Raw genomic sequence first — 12853 nt, 5'->3', positions numbered from 1 at the left:
GTTACCTTTTCTTTTTCTTTTTTTTTTTTTTTGGTTTTGGTCGAGAGTGTTTTTAAATTTGTTTTTGGAATAAGAGTTTCAAATAGGCTATCTATTATTTTTATTATTAATAATTTTATTCCATTGTTTAGTTCTAACATCTTTTAAACCTTAAAAGAGGTGGAGTTACTAATTTTATTTATACTCTTAAGAATTTTACAAAGCAAATAACATAATAAAATCAAACACCATTATTTTTAAAAATTTCTATAATCTCCTATCAATTTCTAAACAACATACATTTTCAAATATTACGCCTTAGATTTATCAAACATGCCTTGTTTGGTAAAAAAAATCAATTTTAATTTATTTGACCACTATTAATTGTTTGATTTAGTTAAAATATCAATATAAGTGTTTGGTTCATTAGCTCAAGCAACTTTTTTAGAAAAGAAATTCTACCAAACAGCTATTAACTAACAGCTAATTTACCAAATATTTTTTTACAACAGCTAATGTTATTAATTAGTTATACTCTCTCATTAACACAATTAGCTAACAACCATTTACCAAACAGGGCCATAATTTTTTTCGACTCATACATTATATAGACATCTTAGGGATTGTTCAACTTTTTTTGTCATTCTGCTCGACTGTTCACTTAACTCTCTTTCACGGGTCTTCCTAATAATTTACACTATACTAGTTTTAACCAATAATTGTAATAATTTTTCTATTGCTTTTCTCTTTTTGGGTAATATGTTTATACTCTTAATAGTTCGTTATAAAAGAGAGGGATTTTGAAAAACTATGTAAATAACATAAGAAAATTTTCTGATAGATCTGGTAATTTTATTCAAGGGATAACTATAAAGTTACATCAAAAGCCTTCAAAGTAGTATAAACTAGTACACAAAAATAAGCTTAGAGCATCTACATCAATGGTGAAATGGGAGTTAATGTCAGATCATTTAACTTGGTGGGGTTAATAGCAAATGTGGGATGAGGTTATTTTAGAAAAGAATTCTCCTGCAAACACCCAATTAATGTCAAAAAAAAAAAAAAAAAAAAAAAAAAAAAGCTGTGCGCGTTTGCGCACAACCAAATGTCACACAGGCGCGTGCACTGCACGCGCCCGTGTGGCGCGTCAGGCGCGCTGACAGTGCGCCTGACGCATTAATTTTTTTATTTTTTTATTTATAAAACTAGTATTTGTGCCCGTGCGATGCACGGAATGAATTTGTTATAATATATTAAAGGGGGTGTATTCAATCATGAGTTTCATAAAGTTTTAAAGACTTTTATGAACTTTAATTTAAAAGTTTGGAGGTATTCAATTCAAACTTTTAGAGAGTTTTTAAAAGTTAGGCGGTATTCAATCAAGATTTTTAAATAGTCTTTAAAAATCATGTAGTATTCGATTAAGACTTTTAAAGAGTCTTTAAAACTCATGTGGTATTCAAAAAGTTATAAACTTTTGTAGACTTTTTAATTTTAAGATTTTGTAGACTTTTCCTTCTCAAATATAAATAGTTGAAATCCAACCATCAATTCCAAGATTTCAAAATTTTCTTTCTAACACCTTTGAACGTTTTCTCTCTCTATTTAAACTCAAGTTTTTCTCCATATTTAAAGTTTATAAACCTATCTAAATTCAATAAAATTATTTTTTTCTTCATTATCCTATATTTTCCTCATATCTAAACTCTACTAATTTTTCTCTCTCCTAAACTTTACAATCTTCATCTAAAAATTCGAAATAATATTATTTTTACTTCATTATTGCTTGTTTATATTGATTTTTATTTTTTCTATGAAATTTTTATCCCTAACTTTCTCTAATTCTCCATAAATACATAAACAAAGTAAATTTTTCATCGTCAAATTTTAGTATATGGTTCATAATATTCATATAAATACTTATATATTTTGATTTTTATTCTTTTTATGTTTATATTCGTAATATATATATATATATATTTTTAACAACAGATTACTACGAATAGAGAACTACTGTTCGCAACAACAATTTGGGGTTGCAAACAATAGCACCTTGTTGATTCTCAAATTGCTATTGCAAATAATAGTACTTTGTGTGATGCCTAGCAATATATCAAGTATAATTTTTTTTATATATATTATTAATATTAGATTTTTATTTTTATTTTATGCAACTTGTAATTATATTTTTAAATATTTTATTTGATCAATTCTTTTATTATAAATTTTATTGTTCAATATTGTTATGAATTTCTAATGAAATTGTTTTTTTTTTGTTGATGTTTAATAATATATATATATATATATATATATATATATATATATATATATATATATATATATATATATATATATATAAAAGTAATTAACATTTTTTTTGAAGAATACGTAATTAGCATAGAAATCTCAGCATACTATGGATAAAAATAATAATGTTGATAATGCTGATTTGAGTGAAGAACTATATAATAAGAAGAATTTTATGATATATTATAAATATTTTGTAAGAAAATTATAAATGATAAGAATCAAAATCATTGAAAGTTTTTAAGGATGTATTCAATTTAGAATTTCAATGACTTTTGTAGACTTTTTAAAATAAAAAGTTGATAAAGGTCTATAAATATTTTTTATATAAACTTTTATAGAGTCTTATAAAGTTTTAAAAAGTTTTGAACGACTCTATGAAAGTCAATCAAAGTTTATTAAAATCTATAATTTTAAAAGTCTTTAAAACTCTACAAAAGTTATGATTGAATACACCACCCTAAGAATATTTGGATTGATATATAATTATTTAAATTAAAACATCAAATATTACATAGTGCAATTGAAAATATGATTTGAATCGTTTATATGTTTTGATGTTATCATTGCTTGAATTTGTGCAAATAATTGCTCAAATTAATAGCTAATGTGTAGATGTACGCATGCGGTGCTGTAACTTTGAAGATTTTATTTATCATTGCTATCATAATTCATTTGTATGGAAAATATATATATTTTCTAGATATATAGCAATTTTGTCATTTAAAAGAACATAATATCACTGATTGTATTTACACATTATTGAAATCTCGTTGTATACGACATTGGTAGTAGCAAATGCACGAGTCAATTGTAGTTTAGCATGCAAAGCAAGTGTCGAACCCACAAGAAATTGATACGATGCAGTTTATAAAGATGAAAATAATTGAAGGAAATAATTTTGAAGAGTATAAAATGAAGTTTCAGTTGCATCGTATCAATTCCATGTGTGTGCGACCATTGCTTTGCACGCTAAACTACAATTGATTCTTGCACTTGCGAAGATAATATTAAAATTGTCCATCAATTTTTGGCGTCGTTGTCGGGCTGTTGGAAAATTCTACTGCTAACCATTGAATTAATGCTCCCAAAATTGAGCGATGCTCGCTTGAAAATTGCTACCCTAAAAACAAACTGCTGCCACCGACTGGAATTACCACCATAGAGAACAATTGTGCACGAATGGGAACTATTGCTGTGTCAGAGGGGAATTCTGTTGCGCTAGACTACTGCCGGCGAACGGAACTCACGCCAATCTGCACATTTGGAAATTCTTCGGTGCAGAGATTGATGAATCCCCCCCCCCCCCCCCCCCCCCTCCTCTTTCAAACACACCTCGTTTTATACTCCTCGGCATCAGCCTCTCTTCTGAGCTTCCTCTCTAAAATTGCTCCGTTCATTGGAGATTCTTCAGTAGTAGTTAAAGAGATAAGTAACCAGACAGTAGTGGGTTTCACCACTAAGATGAATGTGTCAAAGAAATGATGTCCAGGTACTTGATTAAATCATTTAGCCACTAACCTTACTTTGTGTCTTTCAATTGAACCATCTGCTTTCCTTTATGTGTGGAATACACACTTGCAACTAATAGCATTCATGTTTGATGTAGATGGAACAAGGCACCATGTCTCATTTTGAAGAAGAGCATTGAACTCTTGATCCATTACCTTACGCCATTCTGGATATTTAACCGCCTGAGTGTAGCATGTAGGTTAAGTGAGACAAACTTGTGCAGTCAGAACTATAGGTGGAGCTTGTGACCGACTCCGTGTGGCCATGGCATGTAATCGAACCGTGGGACGAGTGGACCGCCCACGCGGTCAGCCGCGAGGACGAGCAACGGGTGCAACTGTCGATGCAGTGGGTGCAACCGGTGAAGCAGGCGATTCGAGCTGATTAGCCTGTTCTGGTTCGGTTGGAACTGGCTGAGTCGGCACGGGCTGGTCAGGCCGAACATGAGTAGAAGCCGTGGGACGAGGTTGAAGGATGGACTCAGCCCACGGCTGGTTCTACTTAGTCGATGGTTCCTGCAAAATATTTTTAGAGGCGAAGGGAAAGATCAGATCCCTTCATCAAACCAAACATGTCTGCACACATAAACCTTGTTAGTCTGTAAGTCCATGCATCTATAACCCCGAAAAGACTCTGGATAACCTAAGAAGACACAAAGAGAAGACCTGTAGGACATTTTATGACGATTGTAAAGTCTTAAATGGGGATAACATAGACATCTAAAGACACGAAGAAAAGAGTAGAATGGAAGATATTTATGTAACATAAGATGGGAACTGGAGTTATTTAACACAATAGAATGCATTCTATTTATCAAATAAACAGAGTCTCTAAGAACCAACTGGTTACAATTGGGCATAAATCCCAGAATTTGTGTGGAACAGAGGCATGAGCCAAGAGAGTCAAGCCAGTTTCAAAAATATGTCTATGTTTCTTTCGACACGACCATTTTGTTCATGAGTGTAAGCACATGATTGTCTGTGATTAATTCCTAGCTAGACAAATAAAGTGTGTAATTTTTTGTACTCAGCCCCTAAATAAGATTGAATGGCTTTAATCTTGCGATTAAACGACCGCTCAATCAGGACACAAAATTTATCAAAGATAACATAGATGTCAGATTTTTGTTAAATGATTACATCACAATATTTATATTGTGTTTTTATTTACCCAATTATTTAAAAAAAAAAAATTGGTAACGTAGATGATTTTTTTGGCTGGTAGATATTTGTGACCATTCAGGATGCTCTTGCATATTATTGGTTCAATGTTTGAGTATGAAAACCTGTCTCAAAAATCAATTAAACACAATTTAATACGTTGCATCAGTTAGTGATCATTCCAGAAAAGATTAGCAGAAACGTTTGTATATCAACTATCTAACAACCCTGGCCTGACAAGCAAGAATATAATTTTTCTCAGCTAACTTTTTACAGCTTTGAAACTCTATATCTGAATGAATTAATCTTATGGTCTCTTCAATCCTGCATTATGGATCAGTCGTATGAACAACTATACAACTGTCAACTGACGCCTTCCATACACTAGGTCCAACCCTGCAGTGTTCCAAGTTGGGAAAATTGATGGCACATCACATTTCTCGTTGGCACTTTGTTGGTTTGGAAAGAAGGCTTCAATAAGATGTAAGAAGATTTGAGGATGACACTACACTCTTTGACGGCTAGAATTGGTTCGAGATAAAGTTGATACTTCCATATAGTTGTCAGATTCATCTTCCTCATCGGAGGACAAAAAAGATGGACCCATCCATGCCTTAAAACCTTCATTTATGCGTCTCTCCATCTCTGGAGTGACTTCAACGGGATTTGCTTCAAGCATTTCTACTCCAAGATTGTGTCCGGTGAAGTCACTTTCATCAAGAATTACAGCAGCCTTTCTTCTCAAGAAGAAGGCAGTTCCTCCATATAGAATTACCAGCCCCCATGATGCGATTTCATAGCACCAAAACAGGGGCACAGAACAGCTGCTTCCAAGAGTGAGCAGGGTTGAACCAAGAAACAGTGCTAAAAGTCCGAAAATGATAGCAAAAACAATGTTGAGAATTGATAGACATCGCACTCCTCCTGTGAATAACAACATCAATTATTAAAAACAAACTAGTACAAGAAATACCTACACATTCATGCTAATAACATGTTATGTTTTGGTTTCTTAATAATTGTAAAGAGGAAAGCTTCATGAGTATTTATCATTGAGTTTGTACTGAAGGAGTTTTTCCACATTTGATCCTCAACTTTATAATTGTTCACATTTAGTTCTGGAATATTGAAAATTTGCCAGATTCAGTCTTCTGTTACCAAATCCTTGACCGACTTCAAATTCAAGGTAAAGTTGCAATTTTCATAGGTGGGTGTTTTGAAACCTTCATTAGTTAGTTCAAAGAAATCAAAATTCCAATATTTATAGTCAAAATTAGACTCCACAAGTGGTACGAAAGGGGAAGTATAGTTTTCAATAGCGCATGGAGTCTGGTTTTAACTCTCAATTTGGGGATTTTAACTACTTGAGATTAACAGATAAGGTTCAACTATTCAAGGGAACCACATAAGGAAATTGTTGAAGGCCGGATAACGGATTTGGTGACGGAAGAGTGGAAGACTAAATCTAACAAATTCTCAATAGTTGAGGACTAAATGGTTGATATTGAAGTTGCAGACTAAATGTGAAAAAATTCAATACTTGAGAAACCTTTAGTGGAAAAAATGCTTATCATTTTCAACCAGGATTGCATGCTCAAGTACAAGTAGCCATTTTTGAGTGAAACAATTAGATATTACAACCACAATAGGGCTAAAAGAAACACTAAAGAGTAGATGAAGCAACTATTACAACAGTCCCACATAAGAGTAAAGAATATTAGTATAAAATTAATGGTATCTAGGCATTTAACTGAACTAAGACTTGAATCTGAAACGACGTAAAGTCTTGTAACTACACCCCATAACCTACATAGATAAGGCTTTAACTGCATATGAACCCATTTAATAGATGGATAAAATTACTTTAAAAAAAAAAAAAAAAAAAAAAAAAAAAAAAAAAAACTTGCAATGTTCCAGTTGTTTTAGAACCTAATAATGAATATGTAACTCTTTCTATGGAAAACTTTTGAGACTATGTTAAATCCATTTAAAAACAAATTCACTACAAAGAATGATATAGGACTTTATAGGAACACATCAGAAACCATCTTTGCAAGGCAGGAACTGCAAATTGTAAAATTATTGTCTCATAAGTGATAACAATGATTAGCCAGGTAGGTCATTAAAGAATCATCCAGTGAGAATATTATTTAGGCATTCAAGCATAATGAACAAAATATGAATTCAAGAAGCATACCTCTTCTAGAAGCACAGTAGTTATTCTCAACTACCTTCAAACATCCATGCCTTGAAGGAGCAGTATATGCAACAACAATTCCTGCAATATAGATAAATCCAATATATATGAGAAAGCAAAACAGTAACTATCAATTATCCAAAAACAGATAATTGGGAACGATTTTGACTTTACACTGTTACACCTCAACACATAATAGGTGTTATTTCTAGTTAACAATACTTTCAGAAGCTCTGATAAATATGAAACATTCACTAGTGAGCATATCACCAACTAAACCCCAGCCAGCCCTTGAACATTTAAATACTGTAACATAGCTATATTCCAGGAAATTGAAGTTGATCAGTGTTCACATCCTTCATAGATCTTATGCTAGACTTCATATGCTCACCATTTTCAGCTCCATATCCATATATGTATATATTTTCTTCTAGGTGATATCAATTTATCTAGGAATCATTTATATGGGAGATAATAGCATTTCTCTACATATATTTTTTACCAAGTAGCTACATTTCTACATGTCATAGGCATAACCACTGTTAGATATCTGTTTGAATGATCATCTCTCTTTCTGATAGATGTATACATAACAAGTTGAGAGTTGACTGCACTAAAATTATCTGCAAAATTAACATGTGCTTCATCTCAAAATCTTGACAAAAATAATTTGAAGAATAATTCCCTAACCTATTCTTGACATGGGACCAACATCAGCTAAAGTTGGATACTCTGTTTCTTTTTATGATAAGTACACTGTAATTGACTTAGTATTACAATATACTTATAAAAAATAGAAGTTCTGAAATTCTGCATAGAAATAGAAGATGGAGAGACACAATTAGCACTATTCCTCCATAACTAAGAGAAACCAGAACATGTCTAGCGTGATTTAAACTCCAATTAACTGAAAAATTAACCTGCCCCTCCATCTCAAAATCTTGGCAAGGATTATTGAACAATAATTATCCAATACCTCACAATTGAACCAACACTAGCAAAACTGGAGTGATACTTTTTCTATTAGTCCACCATAACTGTGATAAATGATAAAATGTCCTAATGGAAAATTTATTTTTAAAATGACAATTGGAAACTTTCTTTTGATTTTCAACTGCCACTTCTGTGGAAAGTTATTTTTGCTGTAGGCTGTCCATCTAAATTATAATCAAATCAGGCAACTCAAATACGGAGTAGCTGATTAATGCTACTTCGTATTGAGGTGGAAAAAGTAACAAGCTATGATGGTTACTAAAACTTGAGCATTGCTTCAGAAAATCAATTAATTAGGGCATTTCTTTTGAAATATCATCCACTTAATACCATAGTCATTTAAATGAAAAGATAAAGACCTTCATTGAACAAGAAATTGTCACAACACATCTCAACCAGACAAAATGAGTATAGAAATTGTGAAGTGATTAAATTTGGAGCTTATTTAATATCCATTAACTCCCCGGGCTATTTGCAATTATCAGCTGAACTGCATTAACAATCAAGTCCAAATAACTTCTTTAAGTAAAATTGAGTAGCAACCTCATAATGACGAAGCATCCATACCTGAAATCAGATACACTGCAGAAACGCCGAAAACAACAAACGACGGTATAAACACAACCATCCAATAATAATCCACAGTCTCCTGATTGGTGAGATAAAAAGCCCCAAAATTCCTATCGGAGTCACCACCTCTGCCGGCCCCACCGCTTATAGTCGTCGTCGTTGCCGAGGCGGTGATATTGATAGAAAGTGGTTGAATTCGTACGTCCCCGCAAAAGGGGCGTCGTGCCGGATCTTCCGGGAACACTATGCTGAAGCTAATCAGAGTGGAAAGCAAAACCGCGATCGAAATTAGAGCTACTGAGAACACTACGAAAGGCTTCCGCAGCCGGAGCCAAGCCTTATCCTCTTCCCGCAGGCTCTCGTACTCGTTCTTCGGCATGAACGCCTGTCGAAGCGCATCGCCAATTATCGCCATTCTCTTCAATAACAGTAGTACATGCACATATACGTAGCAATACAAGCTTGAATCTTCTCAGTCAACAAATACTCCCTTCTATCTCTCTCTTTCTCGCTATTAGGGTTAGGGTTTGGGACGATGATTCTGGAAGTGGGAAAATGAACATCAGAGTTCACAGGTTTGGAGGATCTGAATGAAGAATCATCGCCATGGCGCATATATATAAACTGACGTTGCTTTTCTAACTTCAACTGCGTTAATTGCCTTTTAAGATATTGCATATTATTACTTTCAATTATTTCGGTAGCGGAAAGCTATTTATTGCCATATTGGAAAGGAAAATACGATGGACTATTTGGTAACTGGGCCGTTAGCTTTTAATTGATTGAGTTAATTAGAGAGTGATTATTTGATAATATAAAAGTTGTTTTAAATTAAGGGGTCGTTTGGTTCACGGAATGTCAGATTACCTTAAGGAATGTTAAATTGCTGGGAATATTAGATTATTGGGAATGTTAGATTCCTGTGTTTGGTTAAAATTGAGGTATGTAATATAATCATGTTTGATTTAGGGTTATCTTTTATACACACTATAATATCCTTAAGATAACCAAGGTTATCTTACATTACCTAAGATTTTGAAGGGAATCACATTCCCTTCAAAATCCTATGTGGAGGGAATATGACATTCTTTGGGAATGTCAGATTCCCTAAGATAATATGAACCAAACACCGGAATGTGAGCTTTGGAATGTCACATTCCTATGGTTATGTTATATAACCTGAACCAAACGCCCCCTAAGTGGTTTGTGGTTCATTGGTATTGGGCAATTGTTATATCCTATACCACGACGCACATAGCACTGTGCGCCGCGTGCCTCCCAAAACGACGTCGTTTTGGGGTAGTGTTGGGTGGCGCGGTAGGAAGTTGCTGAGATTATGTGTATTTGTTCACAACGTTATATGTATTGGTTCATACAGTTATGTGTATTTTTTATACAATTATGTACATTCTTTTTATACAATTATGTACATCCGAATCAGAAAAGTTGTGTGTATTATGTTAAGAGTTGATGTGTATTATGTTAAAAGTTTATGTTTATTATGTATTATGTTAGATTATGTGTATTATCTTTTAAAAAGAGTATGTATATTTTGTTATATAATTATGTACATTCATGTATAACATTATGTGTATTCTAGTATAACATTATGTACATTCTTGAACAACGGGTTTTTTTTTAAGAAAAAACTACTGCATGGGGCGGGAAATTTCAAAAAAAAAAAAATAATAATTAAAACGACGTCGTTTTGCATCTGGGCGCATAGTGCAACGCGCGCCGTGGTGTAGGATATAAATTGCCGGTATTGGGTTATTCTCTTACGTGGGTATCCCTCTTCCTTTGTAAAAGAATTTTTTTTTTTTTTTTTTTTTAGCATTTTGAAGTTAGTCAAATAAACTAAAATTGACTGATAGGCTAACTATTTTACCAAACAGAGTTTATATATAAACTCACTTTTTACTCTCAACGTAGGCTAACCACATCCCAGAAATGTTACTCCTTTCTAAGTGACATGGAAGAGAGAATACATTTTTTTTTATTTTTTTTATGCTGATGTGTATTGAAATGGGAAAGAGAGTTTGCTAAATTAAAAATAGGAGAGAGAATTTGCTAATGAGAGGGAAAGCTGCTGAAAAGGACACCCTGCATAGCTTTTGATGTCTTTTTTTATTTTTATTATTTCTTTTAATGTTATTTTATTATATGCAAAATTGATGATGTACAAGTGAGACTCATTTTAGAAAGTGAGAGAAATTTCTAAAATGGGGTTAGCCTTATATTCCTTTCACAAATCCTTCCTGGAACATATCACATCATTATTTGCTATGTAGGAAGTAAAAGTGAGAGAGTATAATTTGAGAGTACATGTACTAGAACTCTATTCGAAATTATTGCTTAACATTACACTTCGAAATATTATATACAAAGTATTATAAATTAATTTCAACAAAGGTACTCCGACTATAATGCCTTTCCATATTTGATCCTCGTCTTTAGGGGTGTGCAAATTTCGGAGAAATTTCGGTTAACCGACCGAACCGACATAATTCGGTTAACCGTTTTTTAACCGAAATATTTCGGTTCGGAGAATGGTTAAAGGTTTTCCCAAAATTCGGTTAACGGTTAATTCGGTTCGAAAGTGTCGGTTAACCGAATTAACCGAACGGTTAACCGAATTTTGGAATATATATATATAATATATTAAATATTAAATATAAATATATAATATGTACTAAAATCCCAAATAGTCAAATGGATTATGGACTTATGGTATTATTTTTGTATGTTTTGATATGAATTTATTATGATATGTATTTTATTTTAATTGAATTTATTATTTTAGGAGTTATTTTTAGGATTTTCAATTTTAGGGTTAAAAATTTCGGTTAATCGGTTAACCGAAAAAAAGTTCGGTTCGGTTAATTCGGTAGAGCGCATTTTGGTTCGGTTAATGGTTAAGGCAAAAAAAATTTCGGTTAATTCGGTTCGGTTAAAACGGTTCGGTTAACCGAATGAACACCCCTACTCGTCTTTTAATTTGAACGAAGAGTAAATACCCAAAATGGTCCCTCGACTATAGCTAAATTCACAAATTGGTCCTCGACTTTCAATTTCAACCAATTAAGTCCTTAACTTTGTAATTTTAACATAATTTGATCCTCTGTTTATTTGACCGTTTGTTGACTGTGATTTTTGAGGATATATATGTAATTTCATGGTCCATCGTCGGGTTTTTAAGGTTCTGGTTGCATTTCCAGACCGCACTGTTACATTTGAATCCACTACCGAAAGCAATCTACCAAATCCAGTCGCCTTTCCCAATCTGCAAACTACAAGGGTCGTCTTTTATGGACCAAAATTGGTAACTTTTTTCACTTTTCAATTGTTATAGATTCTTGAATGTTGTATTATATTTCCTTAAGCAAACACTTGCTAAACTAGTCAAATATAATTCAAGAGCTAAAGCTTGTTGGGGATTTTGCTGGCTTGGAATTGAGGCTTTCTATTTTGCTGATTTGATTTTGTTTTAGCTGTGTAATTATAATTCATGAAAATATATACAGTTTGATTTGATATGGATGTATACTGATCAATGTCTATAAAGCCAGCACAGCAGGGAAATATCCATATCAGTAATTCAGTATACATCCATACCAAATCATTCATATCATTGATGATGCTGATTGGAATTTACGCCCACATTTCTTAGAGACTTTCAATTGCATCATTCAATCAAACAACTTGCGTTCAAGATTCAAGAACTTGAAAGGACTCTTTTATCTCTAATCTAAATGTCTACCTAACGCTAGATTCACGGAAGAACTAATAATGAAACAATTGATAGTCAATGATTTTAATTCGTCCAAAGAAGATTTGTGCTTTTCTTTGGCTCATCAAGCACAAGAGATTAATGAGAAACTCGGAGAGAGCTCGTAGAGGCTTCACGTCTGATTCAAGATGCCCGTGTTGTAATGCAGCGGTGCTTGAGAGACTGCGCCAAAGCTAAAGAGATATGGGAAGTCTTTCAACCTTATGGGGCTCATCCTCAATTTCATAGTATGGACCTTGATACTTGGTTTAATTTTAATGTGATAGGTAAGCAAAGAGGAGATAGGAGAGGAACTTGAGGCGTGCTGAGATTGGCAGCAAGAATTAGTTGGGTATCCCCCTTCTC

The 12853-nt window shown here is 33.1% G+C and overlaps 1 protein-coding gene across 2 annotated transcripts; it reads right to left on the bottom strand.

The window, feature by feature from the left end:
• Window positions 1-5090: 5090 nt before the first annotated feature.
• On the bottom strand, window positions 5091-9385 carry LOC109190987. Of its 2 annotated transcripts, none has more exons than XM_019341593.1 (3): window positions 8716-9385; window positions 7156-7236; window positions 5091-5882 (listed from the first exon to the last, which is right to left on the bottom strand). In XM_019341593.1, exons 1-3 carry the CDS (start codon window positions 9131-9133, stop codon window positions 5464-5466), a joined length of 918 nt encoding a protein of 305 aa, XP_019197138.1. In that variant the 5' UTR covers window positions 9134-9385; the 3' UTR covers window positions 5091-5463. The 2 variants fall into 2 exon arrangements, with proteins under 2 accessions (XP_019197138.1, XP_019197137.1); XM_019341592.1 differs by having other exon boundaries at window positions 7156-7244; window positions 8724-9385.
• Between the last annotated feature and the right edge of the window lie 3468 nt (window positions 9386-12853).

The sequence above is a fragment of the Ipomoea nil genome, unplaced genomic scaffold (genome assembly GCF_001879475.1).
Source record: "Ipomoea nil cultivar Tokyo-kokei standard unplaced genomic scaffold, Asagao_1.1 scaffold1596, whole genome shotgun sequence".
Lineage (NCBI taxonomy): Eukaryota > Viridiplantae > Streptophyta > Magnoliopsida > Solanales > Convolvulaceae > Ipomoea > Ipomoea nil.
This window is presented reverse-complemented; position numbering and strand designations above follow the sequence as displayed.

Coding starts and splice junctions, on each gene's coding strand:
- LOC109190987 (XM_019341593.1), bottom strand. CDS start 9,133: ATGGCGATAATTGGCGATGCGCTTCGACAGGCGTTCATGCCGAAGAAC. Junction 7,237..8,715: donor TGCAGTGTATCTGATTTCAG/GTATGGATGCTT, acceptor TCTATATTGCAG/GAATTGTTGTTGCATATACT. Junction 5,883..7,155: donor CTACTGTGCTTCTAGAAGAG/GTATGCTTCTTG, acceptor TGTTATTCACAG/GAGGAGTGCGATGTCTATCA.